At 65.2% G+C, this 27,338-nt stretch overlaps 2 protein-coding genes across 3 annotated transcripts; one reads left to right on the forward strand and one right to left on the reverse strand.

The window, feature by feature from the left end:
* The first annotated feature begins 39 nt into the window (after positions 1-39).
* Positions 40-9,656, forward strand: PCIF1 (phosphorylated CTD interacting factor 1). Of its 2 annotated transcripts, none has more exons than XM_062204282.1 (17): positions 40-125; positions 1,469-1,637; positions 2,752-2,894; positions 2,981-3,105; positions 4,061-4,198; positions 4,309-4,439; positions 4,527-4,681; positions 5,177-5,324; positions 5,400-5,483; positions 5,690-5,789; positions 6,751-6,913; positions 7,238-7,410; positions 7,492-7,578; positions 7,666-7,850; positions 8,332-8,425; positions 8,523-8,698; positions 8,785-9,656. In XM_062204282.1, the coding sequence occupies exons 3-17, from the start codon at positions 2,771-2,773 to the stop codon at positions 9,008-9,010; spliced, it is 2,109 nt and encodes a 702-aa protein (XP_062060266.1). In that variant the 5' UTR covers positions 40-125; positions 1,469-1,637; positions 2,752-2,770; the 3' UTR covers positions 9,011-9,656. The 2 variants fall into 2 exon arrangements, with proteins under 2 accessions (XP_062060266.1, XP_062060267.1); XM_062204283.1 differs by lacking the exon at positions 40-125 and adding an exon at positions 732-748.
* Positions 9,657-9,777: 121 nt separating this feature from the next.
* On the reverse strand, positions 9,778-27,125 carry ZNF335 (zinc finger protein 335). The gene is made up of 28 exons (XM_062204281.1): positions 27,021-27,125; positions 26,115-26,362; positions 24,872-25,112; positions 24,146-24,223; positions 23,545-23,850; positions 23,326-23,457; positions 21,669-21,815; positions 20,483-20,720; positions 20,168-20,345; positions 18,989-19,101; positions 18,180-18,198; positions 17,926-18,042; positions 17,771-17,847; positions 17,534-17,694; positions 16,613-16,845; positions 15,701-15,794; positions 15,496-15,590; positions 13,841-14,100; positions 12,832-12,943; positions 12,372-12,746; positions 11,561-11,703; positions 11,329-11,483; positions 10,975-11,078; positions 10,806-10,883; positions 10,583-10,666; positions 10,433-10,498; positions 10,274-10,355; positions 9,778-10,177 (listed from the first exon to the last, which is right to left on the reverse strand). Exons 2-28 carry the CDS (start codon positions 26,310-26,312, stop codon positions 10,050-10,052), a joined length of 4,014 nt encoding a protein of 1,337 aa, XP_062060265.1. The 5' UTR covers positions 26,313-26,362; positions 27,021-27,125; the 3' UTR covers positions 9,778-10,049.
* Between the last annotated feature and the right edge of the window lie 213 nt (positions 27,126-27,338).

Genomic DNA, 27,338 nt, shown 5'->3' on the forward strand with positions numbered 1-27,338 from the left:
AGCGCGCAGTCCCGGCCCGGGACACAAGATGGCGGCAGCGGCGCTGGGGAGGGCGAGGCGGAGGCGGCAAAACGGGCGGTCGAGCAGAACGTGTAGCCGCGTCCCCTCGAGTCCGCTGCGGGCAGGTAAGAGCCCCAAGAAGCCATGGTCCCGCAGCAAGTCGTGCCAGGGTCCGGGGATCCGAAGCCGGGCGGCGGTGGCTCCGCCGGCGCTTCCCGCTCGGGGTTGCCGCTTGCCCCGGTCTCAGTCGCCGCCGCCATCTTAGGCCCGCGGGTGGGCAGCCGGGCCGGTGGCCGGGGTGAGGGAGGTGGGGCCCGGAGAGCGCGGGCGGAGCGGCCTCTGGGGCCCCTCCGCTGCTGCCGCCGCCACCGCCTTTGTGTCGGGCTCCGACTCTGAGTCGCCTCAGCCCGGGGGCGGGAGCGCGCGGCGGGGCGGGGGGCGGAGCCCGGGAGAGGGGTTGGCGCGCGCGCGCCAAACAGCCCGCCCCCGCTGAGCCTGGGGTGAGTGGTAGGCGCGCGCGCGCCAGGCTTCACCCCGCCTCCCTGTGCGCGCCCCCGCGCCTGCGCACTTTGCAAGCCTTTTGACTCCGCCCTCCTGGGCCGGAGAGTTTTGATTGGTGCATTCCTGACGTGCTCCCGCCCCTTCGTCCTCCAATCCCGGAATCGGAGTTGCTTCCTTCTGGCGGGTTCGGCGGGTTGCGCAGATAGAGTTGTTTCCCCTTAAGCTTCGCCGCGCTCCTCGAACTGCGGTATGCGTGGGGGTCGGGAAGCCCCAGGAGAAAGAAAGGCGGTGTTTTAGCAGGAGCCGCTGCTTCCTAAGAGAGCTGCGCGCAGAGGCTGAGGGGTCCTGGCAAGTGGGGCCGTGCGCCCCCCGAGGCGGGCCCTCGCCGGCCGAGCTGCTGCACCCCGTTCCCGTGGGACGCCCACAAAGCCATTACAATTGATAGGATTGCAAATGGTGTGAAGTGGAAAACGGACCCCGGCCCACTCCTGGGGCCTCCGCGCCCCGTCTCTGGGTGTGGAGTGAGCTAGATTTTTTATTAATGGGCCCCCAGCGGGTTCTGACCGCAGCCGGCTCCCTGTGGCTCCCCTGCCTCTCAATAAAGACGAGCTGTGTGGTGTAACGCGTTTGCATGTTTATTTTTATCAAGACATCAGAGTGTCCCCAGCCCTCGGCCATGTTTGTTCCGCCTCCTCTGATCTGAGCGGACTTGGCGTTGGCCGGGCCTGCTCTGGACGTGGTGGGGCCTAGCACTCACCGCTTGTTAAATCGTGAGAAGTTTCAAGCCTGGGACAGAAGCCCAGGCAGCTAGGCTGGGGCCCTGCACCCCCCGGCAGGCCGCCTGCCCACGAAGGGGGCGCCTGTTGGTGGGAGAGCCTGGGCGCTCCCAGCCTGCTGTGTCCGGCCGCCGTCCGTGCGGGGCAGCCTGGCAGGCCCGTGACTCTCTCTCCTTCTGTTTACTCTCCAGCTGCTGACGCAAGGAGGAGTCCCCTGGGCCCCTGTCCACGCCACTGCTGACCAGCCCCCCACCTGCTGAACCGGCCCGCAGGCCTCCCCTGCCTCTGTGGGACCCCGTGGCGGGGGTCCATCCGCTGGCGAAGAAAGCCCTCTCATGCTAGCGTTGCAGACCCCAGAGGGTGAGAGAAGGGGGCCTCATTCAGGCTTGAAGCACACTGAGAATCCCTGCTCCCCAGAGCCGAGGCAGCGGCAGCCCGTGCTCCCCTGGTTAGCAGTTCCAGACCCTCTTGCCGGTCTGTGTCCTGATGCCCCGTGTTTTACCTGCTAAGCTGTGCTGATGGAGTAACCGTTGTTTGCGCTTTCCAAACTAACAAGACGTCTACGACTGAGTGTGCAATCAAACCCATCCCAGGGAGTCCCCGGTGTTGTCAGCAGCCAGTCAGCTCCCAGTGCGCCTGAGATGACCATGGTGACCACAGTGCCTTGATAAAATATCAGCGTGCAAAGATAATTGATGCTTAAACCGGCCTTTGTGGGCTGATGGTGGGAGGGGTTTGCTTTGTTTTGGGTGTGTGACATAGAAAACAACCCCAGCCTCACCGGCCCCATCTCAGTGGACCCCAGGAGCCTGGCAGCCCCAGGCACTGAGGCTTGTGCCGGCTTTGTGGCAGAGAAGGGGCTGCAACTCTGCCGGAGCCGGCCTTCTCGCTGGTCTTGGAGACGTGCGCCCGTGGATCGGGGCTGACTCCGTCCTTTGGCTTCCTGCCCTGAGTGTGAAGGGAGGGGCAGCTCAGAGGCCGCACTCCCTCCCAGCTGTGCCTTGTTCCAGCCAGTTCCTGCTGGATGAGAAGAGAAAATGCCATCTCCTAGGAGGAGCTACTGTTCCTCCTTGCAGGAAGGGCTTCTCAGGGGCAGGCCCGGGCTGTCGTGTTTGTCAGTGCTGGCGCTTTGTACATGTTTGTAGGACGAAGAGCACTCCTGGTGGCTGCCATGCAGCGCACTGGAGAGAGGAGTTGGACCCAGTTCCTATCCCTCACCGTCACATGGGGAGACAAACCTAGACGACAGCCCAAACCATCTGAGCGCCATGACAGGGGTGCTCAGAGCCTTGAGGGAGAGCTCTGACCCCAGCCCAGGGGAGAGGCCTGTGGGGTGTGAGCCCCGGGGGCAGCCAGGCAGAGGCCTGGGGAGGGTCCCCAGGACAGGGCTGGACTGGATTTCTCTGTCTCTGTGGGTCGTAGTAGGGGGGTGGGGTGGGGTGGAGCTGACACTCTCTGGTCCTCTGTGTGGCAGGTCCCTTGTGGGTGCTGAGATGGCCAATGAGAACCACGGCAGCCCCCGGGAGGAAGCGTCCCTGCTGAGCCACTCCCCGGGCACCTCCCACCAGAGCCAGCCCTGCTCTCCAAAGCCAGTCCGCCTGGTGCAGGACCTCCCAGGTACCGGCGGGAGCAGTGGTGGGGTGGCGGGCGGCCAGGGCTCCCAGGAGCAGCCCGCACACGGCTGGTTCCCTGCTTGTTCGCAGAGGAGCTGGTGCACGCGGGCTGGGAGAAGTGCTGGAGCCGGAGGGAGAACCGTCCCTACTACTTCAACCGATTCACCAACCAGTCCCTGTGGGAGATGCCCGTGCTGGGCCAGCACGACGTGATTGTGAGTGCCTCTGGCACGCGGGTCTTCCCAAGTACACAGTGTTCACCTGCAGCTGCCGTGCCAGGTGACACAGGGCACACTGACGGCACGGGGTGTCACAACCACCATGCCACGGTGCACGTACCTGGCAGACGTACTCCCTGCTTGCCCTGCCGGCTCTCAGCACCTCCTCCAGGGGGGCCAGCAGGAGTACACCTAGGGACTTGCATGTACGACAGTATTAAGTGCGTTGAAAGGGGAGGGCGCTGGCAGAGCTGCTCTAAGGACTCCCGGTCCGGGGGAGATGGTTGGCTAAGTGCACGTGGCGAGAGGGGTGGACGCCATTCCAGGAACTGAGGTGACAGCTGAGAAGGACGGCCAGGCGGGCTGGGCTGTCTGGCAGGAGCGTGGCTTTGGGTCCCTGTAGGTTGGGGCAGTCTGTCTACAGATGGCATCCCATTTTGCAGGTGAAGAAACTGAGGTGCAGATGGGCAACAACTGGTCCTAGGCCCCACGGCTAGTGCCACGCAGAGCAGGGCTTGCGCCTTGCGGTGATCTCAGGGCCACGCTGTCAGTGTTGCCAGAGGAGTTCCACCCACAGGGCCTTGCTTTCATTTGGATTTTAAATAAGAATTTCTTGAGTTCTCTCTTGACTGCTGATTGACTTTGTTCTTAAGGAAGTAAATTACATAGTGAGTGCCGACCTCCACCAGGCGCCACGTTAACTTGGTGGCGAAGCGTGGCTGGTGCAAAGGTGAGGGCGTTAGGAAGGGCAGCGACTCAGCCAGGCTCACCCAGTTGCCAGTGGCAGGCAGGCAGGCAGGCAGGCGGAGCCCAGCGTTCTCGGCCTGCATCCCAGCCCCCTCTGCTCTGCTTACAGAGTAGGAGCAGGGCTGGGAGGGCGTGAGGTTTCCAAAGTCCTGGGGCTCCTAAGCTGCTGGCCCTGGTTGCAACTCTGCTGGTCTCCCTCCACCAGTCGGACCCTTTGGGGCTGAATGCGACCCCACTGCCCCAAGACTCGAGCTTGGTGGAAACCCCCCCGGCTGAGAACAAGCCCAGAAAGCGGCAGCTCTCGGAAGAGCAGCCAAGCGGCAATGGTGTGAAGAAGCCCAAGGTGAGTGCGCGCCCGCCCACTGCTCAGGAGGGGGGCCCTGGCGGCCAGGCGCACGCAGCTCCAGGCCTGACGCCAGGCCTGACTCCACGCCTGTCTGACTCTTCTTCCAGATCGAAATCCCCATGACGCCCACGAGCCAGTCGGTGCCCAGCTCCCCGAGCGTTCCAGGAACCCCAACACTGAAGATCTGGGGTGCATCCCCTGAAGATAAGCAGCAGGCAGCTCTCCTTCGACCCACTGAGTGAGTCCCCGCAGACGGCCAGCCTGTCTGGGCCGTGGTGTGGCCGCGGTGGGCAGGGCCCCTCACCACTGCCGTCTGTGCCCCAAGGGTGTACTGGGACCTGGACATCCAGACCAACGCCGTCATCAAGCACCGAGGGCCTTCGGAGGTGTTGCCCCCGCACCCCGAAGTGGAGCTGCTTCGCTCCCAGCTGATCCTGAAGCTTCGGCAGCACTACCGGGAGCTGTGCCAGCAGCGCGAGGGTAACTGGCGCCCGGGCCCTGGTCTTTGTTTCCGTTCTCCTTTAGAAGAGTTGGGCTTGGGCGCGGGGCAGCGGAGCCCCGTGGTTCAGAACCGGTGCTGCAGAGGGGCCCCGCGGGCACCCCGCTGTCCTTGTCCCGACACGGGCACCGTGTCAGTGGCTGTGAACATTTTAGAACATTTACTGCCTGCCTCAGTGCCTTCGTACACATCTGTAGAAGCTTCAGAGCCAGGGTGCTGCCCTCCCGGGGTCGGTGCGCGCTGTGGAAGTGGGCGCCTGCGCAGTGAACACAGCGTCTCATCACCTCGCTGAAACACACGGTTCTCTCCCCTTTTCACTGTGTGACGTTAACTCTGAAACAGCATCCTCAGAATGTGCTTGGGGGGGCGTGGCCTGGAACGGCGGCCTCCTGTTTCCTGCCGACGGTGGCTCCTGGGTGCAGCCCCAGGGGAGCGTGCCGACAGCCTGCGCCCTCAGCAACCCTCTGGCCCCACAGGCATCGAGCCTCCCCGGGAGTCCTTCAATCGCTGGATGCTGGAGCGCAAGGTGGTGGACAAAGGATCTGATCCTCTGTTGCCAAGCAACTGTGAGCCGGTTGTGTCACCTTCCATGTTCCGTGAAATCATGAACGACATTCCCATCAGGTACAGTCCCAGCGCTGGGCCCGCCCTCCGTGCTGGCGAGAGCAGCAGGGCTCCTCACTGTGCGCTCTCTCCTAGGTTGTCCCGAATCAAGTTCCGGGAGGAAGCCAAGCGCCTGCTCTTTAAATACGCAGAGGCTGCCCGGCGGCTCATTGAGTCCAGGTTTGGCTCTCCGGTACCCCACGGTCTAGGCCATCTGTCCCCACGCTCCCTCAGGGCGCTGTCATTGGCCCTGGCAGCAGAAGTGGGCCGGCTCCCAAAGGCAGACCAAGGGCTGCAGTGGCCAAGGAGCCGATGGAGTGGGGTGGGGAGTGGTGGGGGTGCAGCCGGCCCTGGCACCCAGCTAAGCCGGCTCTCCCGACTGGCAGGAGTACGTCCCCCGACAGCAGGAAGGTGGTCAAGTGGAACGTAGAAGACACCTTCAGCTGGCTTCGGAAAGACCACTCGGCCTCCAAGGAGGACTACATGGTGAGCGGGCCCCTTCTCCAGAAAGCCTATTCTGCCTGTCCAGGCCGGGCGGGGCTCCCACAGCGGCCAGCTCTTGTGCAATTTGGCAGGCCTTGACATTCATCTGTCCCCAAACTCATGACCATGGAGATGTTTTTCTGGGCTCCTGGCATTCTCCCAAAGAACATTTCCGTTAACATTCTTAATGGGAATCCTGTGCTTGGCCACACATCACAAGTAGCTGCCTTTTCGACTTCGTGAACGGTCCCCGTCCCCCCGAGTAGATTTCTGGAAACAGGTCGACAGACTGCTTCCTTGGGTGTGTGTGTTCTCTCGTAGTTAAGATTTGCTCGTTGTTTCCAAAACAGTTCTGTTTTCTGGCCAAAACCGTCTTAACCCTCTCCGCCAGCACTAGCAATGGGCTTTCTTTTCAGGAGCATTTTTCACAAGAGACAAGGTTTCGCACTTCACGATAGTAACTGTGTACTTGACACGTAGAGAGTGACAAAGGTAGGTGTGCTCACTAGCCAGAGTGACCCATTTCCACTCTTCAGTTCACACGTGTGATTCAGCAGAATGACAAATGCCGACAGCCATCCTTACAAGTAGCTAAGAGTTCAACCTAGATCCGCCTCCACCAAGCGCCCTGTTCTGTCACTGTGCCCGCTAGACTGCAGACAGCACGAGCCGGGACCAGGCCTGGTTTCTTCCCCCAGTAGTACCCGACCAGTTGCTGGCATGTATCACACACTGACTATGCCAGGGGCTTGGGCAGCCCCCCGGGGAGTGACCACACTTCAGGCCACCCTGTGAGGTGTCCTGTGTTCCCTGGACAGTGGAGTGAGTCAGACGCCCAGGGATCTGTCCGAAGGACACAGCTAGCCGAGTAGCAGCCAGCTTCTAAACGAGGCCTGCTGGAATCTGACAGCCCCACGAGGCCCTGGGGCCTTGCCAGCGCCCTGATCGCGAGCGTCCCCTCCAGGACCGCCTGGAGCACCTGCGGAGGCAGTGCGGCCCCCACGTCTCGGCCGCGGCCAAGGACTCCGTGGAAGGCATCTGCAGTAAGGTCTACCACATCTCCCTGGAGTACGTCAAACGGATCCGAGAGAAGCACCTCGCCATCCTCAAGGAAAACAACATCCCGGGTGGGTGCCCGCCTCTGCGGCCCAGGCCCTGACGGGGGGGAACCAGTGAGCCTGAGCCTCGAGGTCAGGGGCTGCTTGAGGGGAGCCCACTTCTCCCAGCAGTGTTTGCAGCAGAACCTGCTGTGTCCTTTGGGTAGGTTTCAGCCTTGCTCTGAGCACTGGAGAGGTGATGCGGGGGGAGTGGGGGGTGGCGGAAGTTAGCAGAGGAAGACGGGGCCTTCCAGAAGTGGGACTTCCCTCCCTTGGTGTAAGGCGTCCAGCACGCGGTAGGCAGTGAGGCTGCTGGGCTGAGAATTCGGTCCTCACTGCGCTCCCTGCCCACAGAGGAGGCGGAGGCCTCTGAGCTGGAGCCCCGCCTGGTGTACTGCTACCCAGTCCGGCTGGCCGTGTCTGCGCCCCCCATGCCCAGCGTGGAGATGCACGTGGAGAATAACGTGGTCTGCATCCGGTACAAGGGAGAGATGGTCAAGGTCAGCCGCAACTACTTCAGCAAGCTGGTAAGAGTGGGGCCCTCGGATGGCACCCGGCGTGCCCAGCAGGAGGCCCGGGACTGAAGCCCACTGCTCTCCGTCCCACAGTGGCTCCTCTATCGCTACAGCTGCATTGATGATTCTGCCTTTGAGAGGTTCCTCCCCCGGGTCTGGTGTCTTCTCCGGCGGTATCAGGTACAGGCCGGCCGGCAGAGGCGGGAGGCCTACCTTGGAGGGAGCAGGGCGGCTGGGCGCCAGCCGCTGACCATGGCTACTCTGCAGATGATGTTTGGCGTGGGCCTCTATGAGGGGACTGGTCTGCAGGGGTCGCTGCCTGTGCACGTCTTCGAGGTCCTCCACCGACTCTTTGGCGTAAGCTTCGAGTGCTTTGCCTCGCCACTCAACTGCTACTTCCGCCAGTACTGCTCTGCCTTCCCCGACACAGATGGCTACTTTGGCTCCCGAGGGTGAGAGCAAGGGGCTGCTGGGCCCCTTCTGCCCAGCCAGACAAAGCTGCTTCCCAGTGCTGCAGGGCTCTGGAGCCAGCCGTCCTGGAGGCTGTCCCTGCCTCCAGTGGACCAGCTCTGCAACTGTGGGCAGGTGCCAACCTCTGGCAGCCTCAGCTTCTCTGGCCCAGTGGGCAGGCACCTGTACCCTGTGACCTGGCCTGTGGGCTTCTCAGTGATGTCCCAGGTTTGGAACCCCTGGCTCCAGGCACTGAGAGCGGTGAGAAGCGGGGCACAGAATTCAGGGAGCTTTCGGACTTGTGGGGGCCCAGGATGGGACTTGAGCTCCGGCTTGGTGGCCATGGGCACCCACCCAAGCCTGTGGCCTGAGCAGCACCGTCTCTACCGTGTGGAGACCTGGCTGGGGGTAGGGGAGCAGCACTTGGTTTCGGTTGTGGAACTGGGTGCTGATGGGACCGTGAATGCTCACCTCTCTCCCCAGGCCCTGCCTGGACTTCGCCCCGCTGAGCGGTTCCTTTGAGGCCAACCCTCCATTCTGCGAGGAGCTCATGGACGCCATGGTTTCTCACTTTGAGGTGAGGGTGCTGCTGCTGCCAGGGAGCAGACGGGCGGGCGGCACTGCCAGCCGCCTGGGGGGCAGCGCCTGACACCCGCCCTGGGCCCCTCCCACAGAAACTGCTGGAGAGCTCGCCGGAGCCCCTGTCCTTCATCGTGTTCATCCCCGAGTGGCGGGAGCCCCCCACGCCAGCGCTCACCCGCATGGAGCAGAGCCGCTTCCGACGCCACCAGCTGATACTGCCCGCCTTCGAGCACGAGTACCGCAGCGGCTCCCAGCACATCTGCAAGAAGTGGGTGCCCAGGGAGGGCAGGGCGAGGCGGGCTGGGCTGCTCAGGCCAGGCCAAGCCCCGCCCTGAGCAGCTGTTCTGTCCACAGGGAGGAGATGCACTACAAGGCTGTCCACAACACGGCCGTGCTCTTCCTGCAAAACGACCCTGGCTTTGCCAAGTGGGGGCCGACGCCCGAGCGGCTGCAGGAGCTGAGCGCCGCCTACCGGCAGTCGGGCCGCAGCCACGGCTCCAGCTCCTCCTCCTCCTCAGAGGCCAAGGACCGGGACTCAGGCCGCGAGCAGGGCCCTAGCCGTGAGCCTCACCCCACTTAGCACATCCTGCGGGGAGGAGGAGCCCAGGGCTGCTGTTTGGACTGCTGGGAATGGGACCTGCGCGGGCTGAGCAGACCCAGGCCCTTCCCCACCGGGTGGCAGCAGGACCCAGGCTGCAGTGACATAGGAAGATGATGGCTCTGCCAGGGCTCCCCTCCCTGCCCATCTCCCAGCTCCCACCCTGAACTCACTCCAGAGTCCCCTGTAAATAGGCCCGACGCCTTCCCTCCCCTTCCCACCCCTCCCTCCACCCTGTTGCATTTGTAAAAGAAAATACAGAGACCTCCTCCCAAGAATGTGTGAGGGTCTTGGGAGGAAAGGTCTACCTCAGGGACCACACCCTCTCCAGCCAGGTTCCCCTTCTTAGGGCCCTTGGTCTCACACCCCGTCCAGGGCCCCACACAGCTGGCTCCCTGGGGCCCAGCCTCTGAGCGCTGTAGGCGGGAAGGACCTCAGGGCCTGCCCCGCAGAGTTCCAGGCTCCCACAGCCACGCCTGCCCGCGGACCTCTGGGGAGCAGAGGATGCCTGACTTCCTGGTGGAGGCGCAGTGGGAAGAGCCTTGGCACTGCGGGCCTCCGTCGTAGACTTGCCGTCAGGACCCCTGCACACAGCAGGAGCAGGGGTGGAGGGTGCTCGGCGAGGCATCTCCGTCCTCCGGCCCCGCGGCTAGGCAGCCTGCACCTTATGACCCCACTGGAGTGGCCTTTGCTTGTGCAGGCTGTAGCAATAAGAGGACAAAGCAAGCTGGCCAGGCCTGGACTCTGGTCCCTTTATTGAGACTGAGGGCCCAGTGGGTCCATGCAAACAAAAATAAATTTCTCTCCTAAAGCCTGCCCGCAGGCTAGGGCCCCCAGTGTGTCCTGGCGAGGCCCATGGCTGCCCCCAACCCCAGCAGCACACGTCTGGCTCCCTTGGCGTGAGTGGATGCTGCTGCCCAGGATCTGGGGACCCCAAGGGGAAAGAGAGGTACACCCAGGCGGGTCCTCCCGCCCCCAGAAGGGCTGGCCCGACTCCATGGTCTGCGTTGGCCCCTGGGGCTCAGTCGTCCGTCAGGGTGATGACATCGTACTCAATGCCCTGGTGCTGCAGCTGTTGAATGTGCTCGGGCACTGCCTCCTCTGTGCCATACAGGCCCTGGGCTTGAGCCATGGCAGCATCGGCCACCGCTGCCGGGGGGGGGGGGGGGAAGCAGGGTGAGCCTGAGGCCCTGGGAGTGAGGCCCGGGACCCAGCCCCCATGGCCCTCAGGGTCCAGCTCCATACCTGTGACAGCCGAGTGTGCGGCAGCCTCAAGTTGTGCCTGTGTGACAAGCTGCTGGCCTGGGGACACAGGCACATACTGGATCTAGGGGGGAGAAGCTGGTGAGAGCCGGCCCTGCAGGGCCACGCCCTTGTCCGGCTCTGCCTGAACCCAGGGCCTACCTGGGGCTCCTGAAGGAATGGGGTCCCTTGTTCATACTGGATGTGCGTGATCTGACCCTCCTGCACCTGCAGAGGGAGCCAGCCGGTGACCCCAGGGAGGAGGCTGCGTAGCCGCCCCTAGGCTCGCCCCGCGACCCAGGCCTGGCCCACCTGGATATGATGGCCTTCAGGCACCACGACGTATTCCTGAGGGAGCAAGTGCTGGACCCCATCCTGGGAGATGATGTACTGCACCTGAGAGGGGGGAGGCAGGTGCTAGGGCCCTGCTCACTAGGAGTCCGGCTGGGAAGACTCAGGGCTACCCAGCAAGCCTGGACCCTGGGAGGGGCGGTTTGGGAAGAACTGTTCTTTCCCAGGCCCGTGGGCGGCTCACCTGGTTGTCAGAGGTCACCAGATGCTGCACCGTCTGGCCATCGGCCGTGGTGATCTCCTGGATGTACGTTGCTTCCTCCTGCCGGGGCCAAGCCAGCTCTAGCCTCGGCACTCTCCGCCACCACCCCTGCCCATGACTCGCCAGCGGGGCCTCCAGTCCTGGCTCTTACCTGATTGGTCACCGTCTGTTCTTGGGCCACGATGATGTGTTCCTGGCCCAGTGCCTGCTGTAGCCGCTCTGGGCCCAGGACTCCGTGACCTGACTGCAGGGCCGCTGGACAGAGAGGGGAGGATGCTCGCTGAAGGCCCCAAGTCTAGAAGAGGCTTCTGGGGCAGTGGCTCAAGTCTGGACCCACGCTGTGCCCCCCACCTACTCCATCCCAGGGCAGCTCACTGTGCCCCCCACCTACTCCATCCCAGGGCAGCTCACTGTGCCCCCCAACTCCATCCCAGGGCAGCTCACTGCAGTGTGGCCAGTGCCACGCGGTGCCCCCCCATGCCCTCCCTGTCCCAGGGCAGCTCACTGTGCAGTGTGGCCAGTGTCTCCTCATCACTGTTTAGGATGATGGTCTGTGTTGGGGTCCGCGTGGGGGTCCTGGCTGTGGGGGTCCCTGATTTCCTCCCATCAGGACTGTGCAGCCGCTGGATGTGAAACTTAAGGTGCCCATTACGGTTGAAGCTGACAGGGAGAAGGCAGAAGCTCAAGCGGCTGCAGCAGTTGCGCCCAGCAGCCCCCCGCCGGTGCCCCCACCTCACCGCTGTCCACACAGGTGGCAGGCGAAAGGCTTCTCGTTGGTGTGGGTAAGCACGTGCCGCCGCAGGTCCTTCTTGTTCTTGGAGGCGAAGCTGCACTGGCTGCACTGGTGGGGCCGCAGGCTGGAGTGCTGCGCCATGTGGGCCTGCGGGAGGGCGGAGTTGGGCAGGTGCAGTGCGTCCCCGGCTCCCACAGGGAGCCAGTGACTGCCTGGAAACAAGCAAGGGGCTGGGCACGCGCACACAGCACATCGAGGACAAGAACGCAGCAGGCCAGAGGCTCGCTCCCCACGGTCCCCTGGAAAACGCGGGCCTGGCGCGCTCCCCACGGTCCCCTGGAAAACGCGGGCCTGGCTCCGTCTGCTCAGCCAGAGGCGCTCAGGTGCTGAGGACGAACAGTGGGTCTGACACTCTGGGCTTGGTCCTGCCTCGCTGGGCCTGCCCCCCATCTGGAGGGCTGGCTCGAGGCCTGGCCCTCACTGAGCTCTGAGGACGAGGTACACTAGGAGCCTGCCTCCTTGCCCCGCACCCCTGCGCCCTCAGTGACAAGCAGTGCCAGTCCCTGACCGGCCGCCTGCCATCATGCCTCAGTGCCCGAGTCCAGTGACCTGTGCTAGGCTCTGCGCCCGCACGCCTGCGTCACACTGGGCACCCTGGCGTCAACGTCTTGTCTCCTGACCGGGATGAGCTCTCCCGGGACTGGCTGAGTGGCGTCTGGCCCTGGTGGGCGGAGCTGCCCGGAAGAAGGGGTGTTTTACAGACAGGTGGCCCAGTGAGTGACAGAGAGGTGGGGGTGGGGATGCGCAGCACCTACCCGGACCTCGGGCCACTGGCGGGCACTGAAGGGGCAGTCCGGACACTTGAAGGCACTGGGCCCGGCGTGGGCCCGTTTGTGACTCTCCATCTCTGCCCGGCCCGGGAAGGCCTCGGCACAGATCTTGCAGGAAAACTTCTTTGACGCCGTGGCGGCTGCAGACGGGGGCGAGGGGGGCACCGCCAGGCCCAGGGCTTTACTGGCTGCAGGAGGAGGGGAGGCAGAGCTCTCAGAGTCCCCCGCCTGGTGGGTCTTGGCCGGAGAAGGGGGCTCAGGGCCGTCTCTGGGAAGACCCCCACACTGCAGCAGGGGCCACTTGGCTCCAGAGGCCAGGGAATCCGGACTTGGGAAGGAGATGGAGCCATCTGCAGTCAGCTGCGGAGAGACCAGAGGGCATGAGGGGCTGGGGAGGCAGGCGAGAGCAGGGACGCGGCCCGGGCTAGGCCACCCCAAGCCCCACCTCGATGTGGTGCAGCTGGGTGCCGTCGGCGGCCATGATGTAGTGGGTACTGGCTTCTTTCAGGGTGTCGCTCACAACCACAGCCTGGGCTGCCTCCCCTGCGGGCTCCTCGCTGTGGGCAGAGAAGGGGAGGGGTAAGGCCAGGTCCTAGGAGGCTGGAGACCCCAGAGGGAGTCAAGTCAGAGGGCCTGGCCTTGCCCTGTCCCAGGCTGACCCTCTGCCATCTTGTGTGATGGGAACCAGGCACCCAGCATAACCCCTGCTCAAAAGGTGGTGACCCCTGTCCCCTTGCTGGGCACGACAGTGGGCACGGCCAGCCGGGCAAAGGGCCCCAGGGGTCTGAACCAGGTGTGGCCAAACGCAGCATGAGCACAGGGCAGGGCCAGGCCAAGAGGGTGCGTACAGGGTGACTGCCACCATGAGGCTGGCCCCACGGAGGACCCCGCTGATGAGGGACACAGGGCTAACAGGTCCCCCTAGCCCGAGAGCAGATGGTAGACCCTGAGACTGGCCTGTTCGGGTGCTGGTCCAGGGATCCTGATCCCATCCCAGCTGAAGTGTGGCACAGGGACTCGGGGCTCCTTCATGTGGCCCAAGGGTTCAGTGAACACCCAGCACTTCTGCCCCAGGCCGCCCACTGCAGGGAAGCCGAGGGCAGCCACTGAATGTCTGGGATGGGAGGCACCTGGGATCCCCCAAGGCAAAGAGCATGTGGGCTTGGGAACCAAAGGGACCAGGGTTCAGATGCCCTTGGCTCCCGCGTGTCTCTGGCCAGTCGCTTAACCTCCTGGGCCTGGGCCTGAGCCCGGCTTGTACAATGGCAAACGTGGATCTCACGGAGTGCGTTAGGTAAATCACGGTGCTGAGTGCTGGAGCCCCTAGGCATCAGGAAATGGTGGCGCCTGATTCCGCAGGACAGCCAGCCCCGCTCCACCTCGGCTTGGGTGGGGGGGCCCGCATCTGACTGCCCCAGCACGCCTATAAAAGGCTGCGAGGGGGCAGGTCTCACCTGTAGGGTGTACCAGGAGCTGATGTCCCCTCCTCCATAGGGGGAGCTGTGATGACACTGTAGCCAGCCCCACCAAAGGGACCGGAGGCCAGGGTGATCTGCTGCAGGTCAGGGGAGCCCAGCTGGCTCTCAGCTGCCACGCCGGCCCCCCGCTCTGCCACGTGGAGGGTGACCACCTGTGGAGCGGTGCCTTCGGGGGAGGGCTCCCCACCAGGGGATGCTAGCCCTGCTCCCACATCCTCCGATTTCACCACGGCCACCTGCAATGGCACCACAGGGCACGATGGGCAGGACCCGTGACAAAGGGACTGACCCTTCTCGCGTGCCTCAAGGTGCAGCCATATTCCGGTGAGGCCCCAGGCCCTGCCACTCGTCGGCACAATCCAGGTTCCTGCTCCTCGTTTATAACCACACCAGGACACGTGGAGAGCGTGCAACGCCCCCTCCCAGGCTGGCACAAGATGCGTGAGTGCCGACACCCGACGTGGGTGAGGGTGCAAACTGGTACACCTCCCACCAGGGCCCACACCTCTGGCCCACCTATTCTACTTCCGGGCTTCAGAAAAGCAGTTGAAAATTCAGGAATATGAGTCACTGCCTACACCAACGGAAAACCAAACACGGCCGGCGCTGCGGCGCAGCAGGCTGAGCTGCCGCCTGCAATGCCGGCATCCCGCAGGTGCTGTCCCAGCTGCTCTACTTCCCCTCTGGGTCCCTGCTAATGCACCTGGCAAAGCAGACAATGGCTCAAGCACCAGGACCCCTGCCACCCACACAGAGCCCTGGATGGAGCTCCAGGCTCCTGGCTTCAGCCTGACCCAGCCCTGGCCTTTGTGGCCATCTGGGGAGAGAACCGGCAGATGGAAGATCTCTGTCTGTCTCTGTAACTCTTTCAAAATAAAATAATGAATCCTTTAAAAATAGGATGCTGATCTCTTAGGAACGAAACAAGGACGTCTACCTTTTTGTAGATGCCCAAGGTGAACTCCTCATGGAGTAAGGACTCAAATGTGAAAAATGGATCCGTAGGGAAAAACCACAAATGAACGTCTCCACAGTCTTGGGGTAAAGGCTGGGGGAGACCTTCCAGGAAGGGAGGCACCAAAGGCCAAGGCTAAAAGACGGACGTGAGGATTTCCCTCCTCCGTGGAGTGGGTTGTCCCACCCTGGCTGCAGGTGCCAGGGATTTCTGCCCTTACACATCCTACTCCCTCCATCTTCTCAGGAGGCTGGGCCAGGGGAGGTACTAAGGAACGTCCCCCCGCCTCGGAGAAGGGCTGGCTGAGCAGGGGCAGGGAGGGCGGTGTGGTGGCGCCCGCAGGCAGCTGGGCGGGCCGGGGGGCGAGACGAGCTCGAGGAGGCATGGTGGGCCTGACGGGACAGGCTGCTGAGCAAGAGAGGCCTGAGCTAGACAGGGCCCTGGGAGTCAGGCTGCACAGGGACCCGCGAGATGGGAGGCCAGCGCAGGCGCTGGGGAGCACCCACGGGCTGGGTGGCCACAGCGGAGGAACAGGCGCAGGGACAGCACACGCTGCTGTGGCAGCCAGCACCGGGCCTCGGGAGATCCTGACCTCCGGGGGCTCGTGGGGCTGCCCACTGGGTTTCAGTGGGTCTCTCCTGCCCCCACTAGGTGCTCCCGGTGACGCGCGGCTCACCTGCAGGGCCGCGCCCCCCAGCTCCCGCTGAGCGCTCATGTTCAGCAGCAGATCCAAGGCAGTCTGCGTGGCCATCGCGGTGGACTCCTCGGCTCCTGGGCGGGGAGGGGCCCACGTCTGAGACAGGGCACCCCGTCCTCCAGAGCCCCAGGGGAACCCCCACCAGGGGCGGCTCCTAGGGCTCTCAGCACCCCTCAGAGCTCACCTTGCTGGTAGATGATGGTGGCGCCGCCCAGGCTGTCGGAGCAGAGCAGGGGTGGCGTCTCCGGGGACTGCAGAGGTGCTGCCTCTGGAGCCATCTGTGGGGCGGGGGCACGGCCAAGCCTGAGAAGGGGCGGCCCACACTCCAGCCCGCTTCAAGCCCCTCCCACCTCCCACGGGTCAGGCATTCCCCACGGGTCGGCTTGTCTAAAATCACCTTGCGAGGTATTTACCAGCACCACGCTCCGCACAGACCAGCCGAGGCTGGGAGGGTGAAGTGACTCTCATCGGAAGTGGGGCGAGGACCTGAACCCGGGGCGCTCCGCCAGCACCCGGTGGGGGCCGCCCTTCTGGGGCTGCGGGCAGCTGGCCCTGGACCCAGCCTCCCCTCCTTCTTGGTAAGAGAACTCTGAGGTTCACGGGGGAGGGCCACGTATCCAGCTCCAAGACCACGCTTCTCCCCTCCCTCGCAGCTCAGCCAAGAGTGGCCATGTAGCTAAGCAGGGAACTTCTGGTACAGTTTGTGAGGGCAACAGGCACCCTCTCCACCCTTTCCTCCTCCTTCCTGCTTGGGATGTGGCTAGAATACCTGGTGCCCCTGCAACGCACCTGCACTGCGAAGCTATTACAAAGGAGGAGGTCATATGCCTAGACTGACAGAGCTTGGTCCCTGATGGCTCTCAGGGGCCGTGCCAGCTCTGGGTGGCTCCCTGTGGGATCCTCTGCGCGAGAGAATAAGCCATTCTACTTCCATTCCTCCTACTGGCCCAGGAAGCCACCGCGAGGCTAAGCTCAGGGCGGCAGCACGTGGGACCCAGCCCCCCCTAGCAAGTCCAGGGAAGTGGGAATCGTTTTGCTGTCGCCCACGGGAGGCCGCTGCAGCCCGGCGTGGCGGCGCCCTGCTCTGGGAGCCTACCTCGGCAGGTCCCGGGGGGCTGGGGGGCGGCGCGGGGGCTGCACGGTGCTGCTGCTTCAGCTCCTCAATCTGCTGCAGAGAGAAGAAGGGGCGCCGGCGGGACGGGGGCTCCTCGGGGTGGCGCCGCCCCCACTCCTCGAAGCTGCTCGCGTGCCGGCACCGCACGTGGAGGCGCAGGTTCTTCTTGTGCCGCGTGCTGAAGTGGCAGTACTCACAGGCGAAGGGCTTGGCCCCTGCAGGCACAGGTCCGGGCTGCTGCGTCCACCCCTCCGCCCAGCCCTCCTCTTCCAGGAAGTCTGCCCTGGCCACAGAGGCCTCTCCAGCTGACTCTCCCAGCAGTCCCTCTGTCCATCCCGGTGCGCAGGACAGAGTGGATCAGAGCCGCCCTCCACACCGCTCGCGCCTTCTCCCTGCAGACTCCTGTCTTCCAGCCCCATGACCACAACACCCTCAGTCGCCTCCCCCGGGTGGACAGGAATCTGGCAACGGGAGGCCCCGTTCCCCTTCCCCAGGCTCCGGCGTGCCGACCAGAGGGCTGGGCACGGGGTGGGCCTCGAATCAGCTCTGCCCGTCTGTCTCTGTGGGCCACGCACGTGCCGCCGCCGCTGCTCCCCTGCCTGCGTGCCCCAGCTCTGGCCCCAGCGCCCAGGGCTCACAGGACCCAGGGCACCAACAGAACTCACTTTCCCGACAACTGCCTGGCAGGCACTTCTGATCTCTCCATTTCACAAGTAAGCAAGGCCCAGAGAGGGCAAGCAACTGGGCCAGGGCTGTCCAGACAGCAGCCAGGGGAGCTCGGCGGAGAGCGAACACGACCCAGGCAACTGACTCCCCGTACACGGCGGGAGCCGGCTGTTCCCACGGATGGACGAGGACAAGAGCCGAGCCTCTGATCACGGGCACGGGGGACGCCAGGCTGACCTGTGTGCTTGACCGCCACGTGGGACAGCAGGAAGTCCTCGCGGAAGGTGCGGTAGGGACAGAAGCTGCACTTGAAGGGCTTGTCGCTGACGTGTGACAGCTGGTGGTTCAGCAGCGCCTTCTTGTCCTCGCAGACAAACTCACAGAACTCGCACTTGAACCTGCGGGCGGAGAGCCAGCGGGACGGTGAGCGACGCGCTGGGGCCCTCCCAGCCCTGGGCCGCCTGGGGGATGTACCTGCGGTTGGCGACCGCCTGGATGTGCGTTAGCAGGTGCATCTTGAAGGTGTAGCGCTTCTTAAAGGACTTGCCACACTGTGAGGGGTGGGGGAGAGTCAGACGCAGGGTGCCGGCGCCGTCCCCTCCGCCCCCGGCTCGCCCGCCCGCGCCCACCTTGTCGCACATGTGGGGCTTCTCCGTGCTGTGCGTCTTCAGGTGCTGCGTGAGTCTCTTCTGCATGGGGTACACACGGCCACACACAGGGCAGGGGAAGGAGCTCAGCTTCGGGGTCTGAGGACACCAGGAAGGGGCGCGGTGGAGAGAGGGAGAGGAGGGAGGGGTGAGACCTCGTTTCCCACCCCCCCCATCAGTCCCCTAGAAGCAGCCCCCAGGCAGGCTCCCTTCCCAGCCCACGGCCCTAGACTCACCGGATCTGGCCTCTTCTTCCTGGGGAAGAAAGGCCTAGGAGTTAGACCACAGCTCCCCAGACACACCCCAGAACCCCCGCTCCCTGTGCCAGCCTGAGGACGCTGCTCCTGCCATAGCCCTCCCCCCTGGGTTCCCTGGGAGGGGCCGGGCGCAGGGACACTTCCTGTCCCCATCAGGAAGCACACCTGCACGTTAAAGACCCAAGGCAGGAATGCGGCAGCACAGGTGTGTGCCTGTGTACTTGGGTGACTCTGAGAGTATCTGGTCACAGACCTCCTCTTTCACTGTTTTTAAAAGCGGGAAGCCCTGTGAGCACCCAGGAGAGCCGGCTTCCACACAGAGCCAGTCAGACTGGGTCCCGGGCCCAGTGCCTCTGCGCCTGGTGTGGCTCACGCGCTGTGAACCGGCCAGAGGCCACACCCCCACTCAGCGGCTGCACCACCAGGCCTCACAGGGGGCGAGTGCAGGGAGGAATCCCCTCCAGTCCTCAACAGCTGTCCTCGCTTTGCAGATGAGGCTAAAGCTCACAGCAGGGAAGGCTGCACCGGGGAGCTCAGGGGAGCCCCGGGGAGCACTGGGGAGCACCAGGGAGCTTGGGGGGAGCACTGGGGAGCTCAGGGCCTACGGTCACCCTATTCTCAGCCACACCACCCAGGATGAGAGGCTGTAACTTTCTCATCACACCTGCATCGGGCCACAAACCAGGCTGGCTCAGCAGGCACTCGGAACCATGGTTAGCCTGGGCCTCCCCTCTCCCACCACCTGGTGGCCCCACCCCACGCCCACGCCCACGCCCACACCCACGAACCGGTCCCGGCTGTGCACGGCTGCGTGCCGGATGACGTCCTTCCGGTAGACACTGGTGTAGCTGCACTCGTCACACTTGTAGGGTTTGCTGCCCACGTGGTTGAACATGTGCTCCTGGGGAGGCAGGGAGACAAGGCTGGGGCCCGGCCTCCCTGGTTGCGCCCACAGCCTGGTGGTGACTGCGGGATCAGGCTCCCGGAGTGAGGGGCGACAAACACGCTGTTACAAGGAGCAAGGCCTCCAAAGGCTGGGGACCACCCCGGCCAGGGACCCCCCCTGAGCCCCCATCTGACGAAGGAGGGAACCGAGGCTCGGGGTGAAGGGACCTTCGGTCACAGGGCTTGGGACTGAACCCAGGCCGCACGGCTCCCCAGTGAACTTCTTTCCCACTGTGCTATGTATGTGGCATCGCCCCTGTGGAGCCCGTGGCCACCGCCCCAGTGTGCACGGGACGAAGCACTGCACAGGGAGCCCCGGCCACGCCTGCCCACTGTGTCGCCCCGGTCAGGCCTCCTGCACCTCCTGGGGCGGCCGTGCGCAGTGCTGGCACCCCAGATCAGAGTGCTGGTCCGGCTCCCAGCGACTGCCCCCGATCCAGCTGCCTGCTAACGTGCCTGAAAGCAGCGGGAGATGGCCCCTGCCACCCGTGTGGGAGCCCTGGGGCGAGTTCTGGGATCCAGCCTGCCCAGGCCCAGCGCTGTGGTCACTGGGAAGTGAAGTCAGCAGATAGCATCTCTCTCTCTCTGCCTTTCAAACAAATAAATAAATATTCTAGAAATAAGCAGACTGGGACTGTGGACCTACGGCTCACTGGGCCGCGCGACGGTGAAGTTCCAGGTGCTGGGTGAAAGGCTCAGGGCTGCTCGGGGCTGCAGGCTCGCCGGGGTTAGAGCAGCAGCCCCTCTCCTGAGGCTCGCTGCCGCCCTCTGCTGGACGGCCTTCTAACACACGAATCAGAGCACCAGCCCGAGGTGGGACAGCAGCAAACCGGCGATGCCCACCGTGGGAACGGCTCGCCTGCAAACGCGAGGCCACTGAACCCCGCACAACCCGCTCCCCACATCCCGCAGGGCTGGAAGAGCTGGCAGCCCTCGTGCCCCGGCAACCCCACCCCCGGCAGCGCCATGGGGGCGGACCCCCACCGGCTCCCTCCGCCTTCCCGGGCCAACGGTGGCCACACCTTGAGCGAGGACCAGCGGCGGGAGCGGTAGCTGCACTGCAGGCACTTGAAGAGCTGGGGGTCTCCGGACTCGTGGGAGTTGACGTGGAAGCGCAGGTCGTCGTGCGACAGGAAGCGCGAGCCGCAGATGCGGCACAGGTAGGGCCTCAGGAGCGGCTTGGGCGACTTGTAGTAGTACCTGCCGGGTGGGGGGCGGAGGGGCCTGGCTGGGCGGGGCTTGTCCACCCCCGCCCTGTCCACCCCCGGCCCCGGCCCGGCCCCAGCCCGGCCTGGCCCTGTCCAGCCCCGGCCCCGGCCCGCGCTCACCCTCCTTACTTGCGGTACTTCTTGCCCAGGAAGCGCCTGGAGGGCCGCCCCCGGCGGCGGGGCAGGGCGTCGGGCTCATCAGGGCAGCCGGGCGCCGCGTTCTCCGCGTCCGACTGGCTCACCCCCGGCTCCAGGAGGGCCCGGCCGGCCAGGTGTCCGGGGCCCGAGGAGCTGGGCGCCTCAGGGTCCTGTGGCGCCAGGGGGCTCTGTCCACTCTGGGAGCTCACCAGAGGCTCTGCGTCCACACCTGCCGAGGGTGCCGGGCACAAATCCGTCAAGACCCTGCCAGCAACAGGGCAACGCAGCGAGCCCGGGTCACAGGGCAGCCCTGCTGGACCCTCGCAGCCAGGAGACCTGCATTCCAGGCTCGGCTCTGTCCCGGGCTTGCTGTGCCAAACCCCTCCCAGCTGTCGCGTGGGTGCCGGCATCGCGGCTCTGGCGACCTCCCGGGACAGCCCTAGCTGCTCTCCCAAGGGCACGTGCGTTGTGGGGAGGTGGCCTCGCTGCAGCTGATGGCGTAGCTTCTGGAGCCAGAGCGATGGGAGTATGTCGCCTCTGCAGCCCGCACAGGACTTTAACAGAGCCCCCCCAAAACCAACAGGGCCACAGATGCCTGGGGGGGGGCGCCTGGCTACCCAGGCGTGTCCACCTGTGCAGGGCGCCTGAGTGCTTGCACACACGTACCGCGGTACAGAAGTTATCTGGAAGAGGCTAGCGAACAGTTCTCCCACGCTGCACGTACCCAGCAGCCACCGTGTCCTGTGTGCATGTTTAGGCTGAAAGCAGCCTTGAAGGGCAGGTGCTGCTGTCACCTTCGTTCACTCACATGGAACAGGAGGTCCCGGGGCCACGCCACGAGCTTGCAGCCAGAGCAGGTGCACACGCCCCGACTGGCTCCTCCCCGCCCCTGGCCCGAAGGCTTCAAGCCAGGGCTCCTGGCCACTGTCTCAGCCTCACGCGTTTCCCTCCGTTGTCATTTTGGTAGTGATATTTTGGTCCTATCTCATCGGTTCAGCCACAAGGACTGAACTTCGGTTTTGCTGTGAGACTTTACCGCTGGAAGCTACTTCCGGAAAGCTGAGCTACAGGGCCGGCTCTGCAAGGCCCCTCCCCTCCCAGGAGGCTGCGGGCCGGCCCTGGGGAGGGGCTGCTCTGCACCACGCACTCAGAGACCCCTCCCACGACCCAGTCTCACCGTCCGGGAGGTCCGACGTCTCCAGGCGGGGCACCTTCCGGGGTCTGCCGGGTCTCCTTCGGGTTCTGGGGGTGCTGGGGCTGGGGCGCTGGGGCCGCAGCTGCCGCCCGCGGGGCTCGTCCTCGGCTGGGTTGTAGTCGCTGTCCTCTGGGGACAGTGGAGGCAGGCAGAGGCTTACTCCACTCCTCCGGGAAGAGGCCCATTTCCCCACCCTTGCCTGCTCTTCAGGCCCACCCATGACGCCCCCTCCAGAAAGCCCTCTTGGCAGCCCCTGGCTGACCGTGAGCACCATCCCTGTACAAGTTCATGTGGCCCTTCACGTGAGTTAGAAAAAGGCGCCTTGGGGCTGGCACTGTGGCATAGCACTCTGGGCCTCCACCTGCACTACTGGCATCCCAAATGGGCACTGGTTCGAGTCCCGGCTGCCCCACTTCAGATCCAGCTCTCTGCTATGGCCTGGGAAAGCATCATCCTGGGAAGATGGCCCAAGTGGTTGGGCCCCTGCACCTGCATGGAAGACCCGGAAGAAGCTCCTGGCTCCTGGCTTCAGATTGGCTTAGCTCTGGCTCTGGCCATTGCGGCCATTTGAGTAAACCAGCAGATGAAAGACCTTTCTCTCTCTCTGGCTCTGCCTCTCTGTAACTCTGCCTTTCAAATAAACAAATAAGTCTTTTAAAAAAATGTCTAGAAAAGTAAAATGATTCACTCATGACTTGTTAATGACTGCATGCTGAAAGAACATTTTCAATATATTAAAGAAATATAAGAGTAACCTCAGCTTCCCCTCAGTCTTTTTATAACCATGGCTCCTGGGCCAGCGGTATGGTGCGTGGGTTAAACCACCACCTGCGATGCCCGATCCCGCACCGGAACTCCACTTCCCATCCAGCTCCGGCTTAGGCGCCTGGGAGAGCAGCAGCAGGTGGCCCGAGTACTTAGGCTTCTGCACCCACGCGGGAGACCTGGATGGAGCTCCTGGCTCCTGGCTTCGACCTAGCCCAGGCTTGACCCCTGCAGCCACTTGGGGAGTGAACCAACAGATGGGAGATCTCTCTGTCTCTGCCTCACTCTGTCGCTCTGCCTTTCACATAAGTAAAATAAATCTTGAAAAAAATAAAAACCAAAAACATGGTTCCCCAAACAACGGCAAATACGCAGGTGTCTCTGCCGCGTCACAGGCCTGCAGGGCGAGCGTGACCTTCCCCGCATGCCACCTGCACAGACCAGTCCTGGAGCAGAGCGAGCGCTCGGAGCCCGGGGCACCCACGGCTGTGGCCGTGCCCGTTCCCCTCTCCCGGCCCTCCCGTGAGCCGCAGGGGCTCCGTGACTGTGAGTGGGCGCCCACGGCTGTGTCCATGCCCGTTCCTCTCTCCCGGCCCTCCCGTGAGCCGCAGGGGCTCCGTGACTGTGAGTGGGGCGCCCACGGCTGTGTCCATGCCCGTTCCTCTCTCCTGGCCCTCCCGTGAGCTACAGGGGCTCTCTGACTGTGGGTCTCTGCCCGCTCATCTCCCCCAGCCTTCCTGTGAACCGCAGGGGCTCCGTGACTGTGGGTGGGTGGGGAGCCCACAGCTGTGTCCACGCCCACTGCTCTCTCCTGGCCCTCCTGTGAGCCGCAGGGGCTCCCTGACTGGGTGGGTGGGAGCCCAGGGTGGCCTACCCTCTAGGTCGTCAATGGCGCCAGCGTCTACTATGTCGTCGTCCTCCTCCTCCTCCGGCCCCTGCTCCTCCTGGGTCCTGGTCACAGCACCCCACTTCCGCACACGGCCCTTCTTGCCAGCTGCGGCTGCGGCTGCGGGTGGTAAGACAAGCTCGCCAGGGCCAGCTCCCAGCTACCCAGCCCTGTGCAGCCCCCGGCAGGCAGCCGCCACGCACGCACCTGGCCGGAAGTGCCGCTCACGCATGTGGCGCAGCAGCGTGGCCTTGGTGCTGCTCCGGTACTGGCACATCTTGCACTTGAACTGCTGCACCACCACCACCTCCATCATGGCCTCCAGGCTCTGCAGGTCTGGCTCCTCGGCGCCAGAGGCCGGGGGTGGCTGTGCTGGTGAGCTGGGCCCGCCCCGCACCTCCTCAGGTGGCTCGAGGCAGGTGGACGTGGACGTGGGGCCGTCGGCCAGGGCCTCGATGGCTGCCAGGCTGTGGGCCAGGGTGGAAGTCGACATTGGTGATGTCATGGGGGCTCCTGCAGAGGGGGTAAACAGAGGACAAGGCTGGCCACGAGCGCCACCAGCTGCCCCGCTTCCGCTGGTCTATGATCTCCAAACAAAATTTTCCTCCAAAAGCCACTTTGCCAATAGGGAAACTGAGGCCCAGAGCAGAGCCAACCTGCTATGGAAGTATGTAGCGACTCTTCTCTCCAACTGCCTCCCCCTCCCGCCACGGAAGTTCATGGCAGACCCTTCTCCCCAACCTCCCTGCCATGGAAGTGCGTGGCAGACCCTTCTCCCCAACTCCCCCCCAGGGCTGCGGGGTCTCACCATCGTCTGGGCCCTGCAGGAGCAGGTACCGGGTGGTCTCAGCCCCACCATCTTCCGCACTGGTCACAGTGATGCAGCCTGGACAAAGGTGGAGTGGGGGAGGGGAGGGGAGGGGTGGGTCACAAGGCCTGGGGGAGGTACCGAACCCACGGCGCCACTCTGGGCTGCGAGTGGGCCTGGCCCAACGTGAGACCACAAGCCAGCCACGTGGCCCCTCTGAGCCCGGGGTCTCCGGGTGTCCATGGCCCCCGGCCAGGCTCACAGGAGGTTGGTGTGGGTCCTGTGTTGGCGCGCGCAGCAGTCTACTGGTCACGCAGGACCCCAGGCCCGCAAAGTCCTCCTCCTTCCTCTCCAAAGCTCCCCCAGGTGGAGGCCCAGCTCCCGCGTCACGCTCTCGGGAATGGGCTGCGGGGCTCTCCCTCGGCGTTTGAGGGGCTACGCCCGGAGGTTTGCTGTGCCCCCGTGCTTGTCACGGGCAGGCTCCGTGGGCCCCTCACAGCAAGAGCCCCGAGGGGAGAGTCCAGGAGCACCCGGCCCAGGCCAGCACGGCGCGCGGGGACAGCTACCTCCTCTGCACCTGCCCCTGCGCTGCCTGCAGGACCCAAGCAGTGCTGGACAGGAAGTGTTTAGAACAGCCCCCCCCCCCCCGTGCGCACGCGCACACACACACACACGTGTCCCCCGTCCCCTCCCTGCTGCCACCCTCCTCGCCCCCGCCTGACTCACCCTGGATCACGTCGGGCCCGAGCGTGGACTCGATGATCCTGTCGATGGCCGAGCCCAGGTCCGAGGAGGAGGCGGTGCAGTCCGAGGCCAGGGTGCTGGGGTCCGGGAGCGCGCTGGAGTGCACCAGCGCCGGGGGCCCGCCCGCCACGCCTGCAGCTGGCTCCCGGGACACGGAGGAGGAGTCGGGGAGGTAGCCGTGGGGCAGAGGGTCGGGGCTGCAGCTGCTTTCCGATACCTCCTCCTGGGGGCGGGGGGCAGGGAACAGGGCGGGAGGAGGCTCCATGAGGCAGGGCGGCTCCTGCTTGCCGGACAGATGCATGGTGAGCGGACCCCCAGCCGCAGCGAGGACCAGCCAGAGAAGCCTCCAGAGACCCCAGGGAGCAGCTTCCGGGGTCCCTGGCTCTGGTCAGGGGCTACCCCAGAGTGAGGGGCGGAGCTATTTCCACCTGTTTCTTGCCTCCTGCAGTGTCCCCAGGTGGACGCCCCAGCCTTCTCACAGCTGCTACCTCTTCGCAGCTCACCCCGCCCCAAGGCCAAGGTCAGACCTCTGTCCTCCGTGGTGCAGCCGCCGGTACCCTGCACCACACCATGCTCGCAGCATGGTGACGTCCCCTGCTCTATGCCCAGGGCCCAGCACATGCCGGGCACGTGCAGGCCCATCTCTGCTGAACTAATGGAGCCCCGGGGACGCACGGTGAGGGCCATCGCCAGGCACCCCTACCAGCTGACGCCCGGGACACTACCGCTACGTGGCAGGTGCGTGCCGTGCGCTGGGCACCTAGTCACCCGTCCAGTCCTCGCGGAGAGGCTGCCACGCCCACCCACAGGTGTGGAAACCCGGCTGGACGCTGGGCGCCCCAGAGGACAAGGCTTGCAGAGCGCGCCCAGCGGAGGGTCCACTGGCAGCCGGCGCTCCGGACCCACGCACAGACAGGCTCTCCCAGGCCGCCCACCAGGGGAAGGCAGGGCCCGCACTTGCCCGGGACACCTGCGCACGCAGGGAGCCCCCAGCCGAGACCTGGCCCTGGCCGCCCGCTGTGGCTCCTGTGAGATGCGGGGCCGGTGGCTCCGTGCCATATAAGGCCTGAGGTCTGCGGAGCGACACCCGCCCCGGGGGCTGGCACGGAGCCTGGCTCCCCCGAAAGCGCCAACGACCAACATCAGCCAGCAGCCGAGCTCGCTGGCCGGCCAGGCGCCGCTGCCCGCGTCCCCGCCTCCACCCACGCGGCCACGCCGGGCGTACCAGACAGCTGCCGCGGTCCGAGCTCTGTCCCACGCCAGAGTCGTCGGCCTCCGCCGGCCCCGGGCCGGCCGCCGCGTCGCTGCTGTCCGCGGACACGGCTTCCGAGGTGCCCACGCCCAGGCCGCTCTCGGAGGGCTCCTCCGGCCCGCCGGGCCGAGGGGCCGCGTCGCTACTGCTCTCCACCTCGTTCTCCTCCATCGGCTCGGGGAGCTGCCTGACCGGAGGCCGCGGGATCTGCGGCTTTCACTCTGCGAGGAGAGGTGGCCGGAGTTGGAGCGCGTGGGCCACCTTCCCGCCGTGGGCAGCCACAGCCCACCCAGCTGCACCGCTGCGCCCATTTCGCAGAGGCAAAGACTGAGTCCCCGGCGAGGCACGGCTTCCTCGTGTACGGCGAGGGACGCTCCCAGAAGAGGACGAGGAAGCCCGGCCTCCCAGGCTAGGAGCCTCCGCCGGGCTGGGTGGTCCCTGGCCGGTCACCGTGACCCTTTCCCCGCCCCTGCACGGTGGCCCGCTCGGTGAGCCCCGTCCGGGCTCAGCGCCTCAGCCCCGCGGGCCCCCCGAGTCCCCCCGGTGCGGGGTCGGTGGTACAGCCCGCAGGCCCCCCGGGTCAGTGGTTCGCTCCCCCCGCCCCTGGCTCCCCGGCGGAGGGGGCTGACAGCGACGGTCTCGGGGCCTGGCGACGCGGGGCTGTCCCCGGCGCTGCCTGCGCTCCAGGCCCGGCGCCATCTTGTGGCGGCGCCGGGTTTCCGCTCAGGCAAGTGCGAGAGCGACTAAAGGGCCTGGGACCCCGGGGCCCTGTTCGGACAGCCCCGCCGGGCCCGGGACCTGGCCGCCGGGTGCTCGCGCAGCGGGGCCCCCCTCCCGGGCAGGGTGCAGTGGGGCGGCCGCACTCGACCCGACGCTCACCTGAGGCCTCCGGCGCCGCGTTCCTCTCCGGCTCCGGCATCGACGGGGTCGCCATCCTCTTTCCCCCGCCGCGGAGGGACCCATCGGCCTTCGGAAGCCGGAACTACTTTCACCGCCGGCTCCGGGCAAGGACAGATTTGCGGCGTCCGGGAGGCCGCTCCGTGGCCTCGGAACTACAGCCGGGCTCGGAGGGACCCCAGAATTTCTTTGTGCTGCCCAGCACGGGCGACGCGGGCTCGCCGTGGGCCGGGGACTACCTTTTCACTTGGCGGAGGGTTACAGAGGAAGTGAGCAGTGACGTCACGCTGGGTCCCTTCC

The sequence above is a fragment of the Lepus europaeus genome, chromosome 10 (assembly GCF_033115175.1).
Source record: "Lepus europaeus isolate LE1 chromosome 10, mLepTim1.pri, whole genome shotgun sequence".
Taxonomy (NCBI): Eukaryota; Metazoa; Chordata; class Mammalia; order Lagomorpha; family Leporidae; genus Lepus; species Lepus europaeus.

Coding starts and splice junctions, on each gene's coding strand:
- PCIF1 (XM_062204282.1), top strand. CDS start 2,771: ATGGCCAATGAGAACCACGGCAGCCCCCGGGAGGAAGCGTCCCTGCTG. Junction 2,895..2,980: donor CCTGGTGCAGGACCTCCCAG/GTACCGGCGGGA, acceptor GCTTGTTCGCAG/AGGAGCTGGTGCACGCGGGC. Junction 7,851..8,331: donor GGCTACTTTGGCTCCCGAGG/GTGAGAGCAAGG, acceptor CTCTCTCCCCAG/GCCCTGCCTGGACTTCGCCC.
- ZNF335 (XM_062204281.1), bottom strand. CDS start 26,312: ATGGAGGAGAACGAGGTGGAGAGCAGTAGCGACGCGGCCCCTCGGCCC. Junction 25,113..26,114: donor CGGACCGCGGCAGCTGTCTG/GTACGCCCGGCG, acceptor CCCCGCCCCCAG/GAGGAGGTATCGGAAAGCAG. Junction 10,178..10,273: donor CGCACACTCGGCTGTCACAG/GTATGGAGCTGG, acceptor CCCCCCCGGCAG/CGGTGGCCGATGCTGCCATG.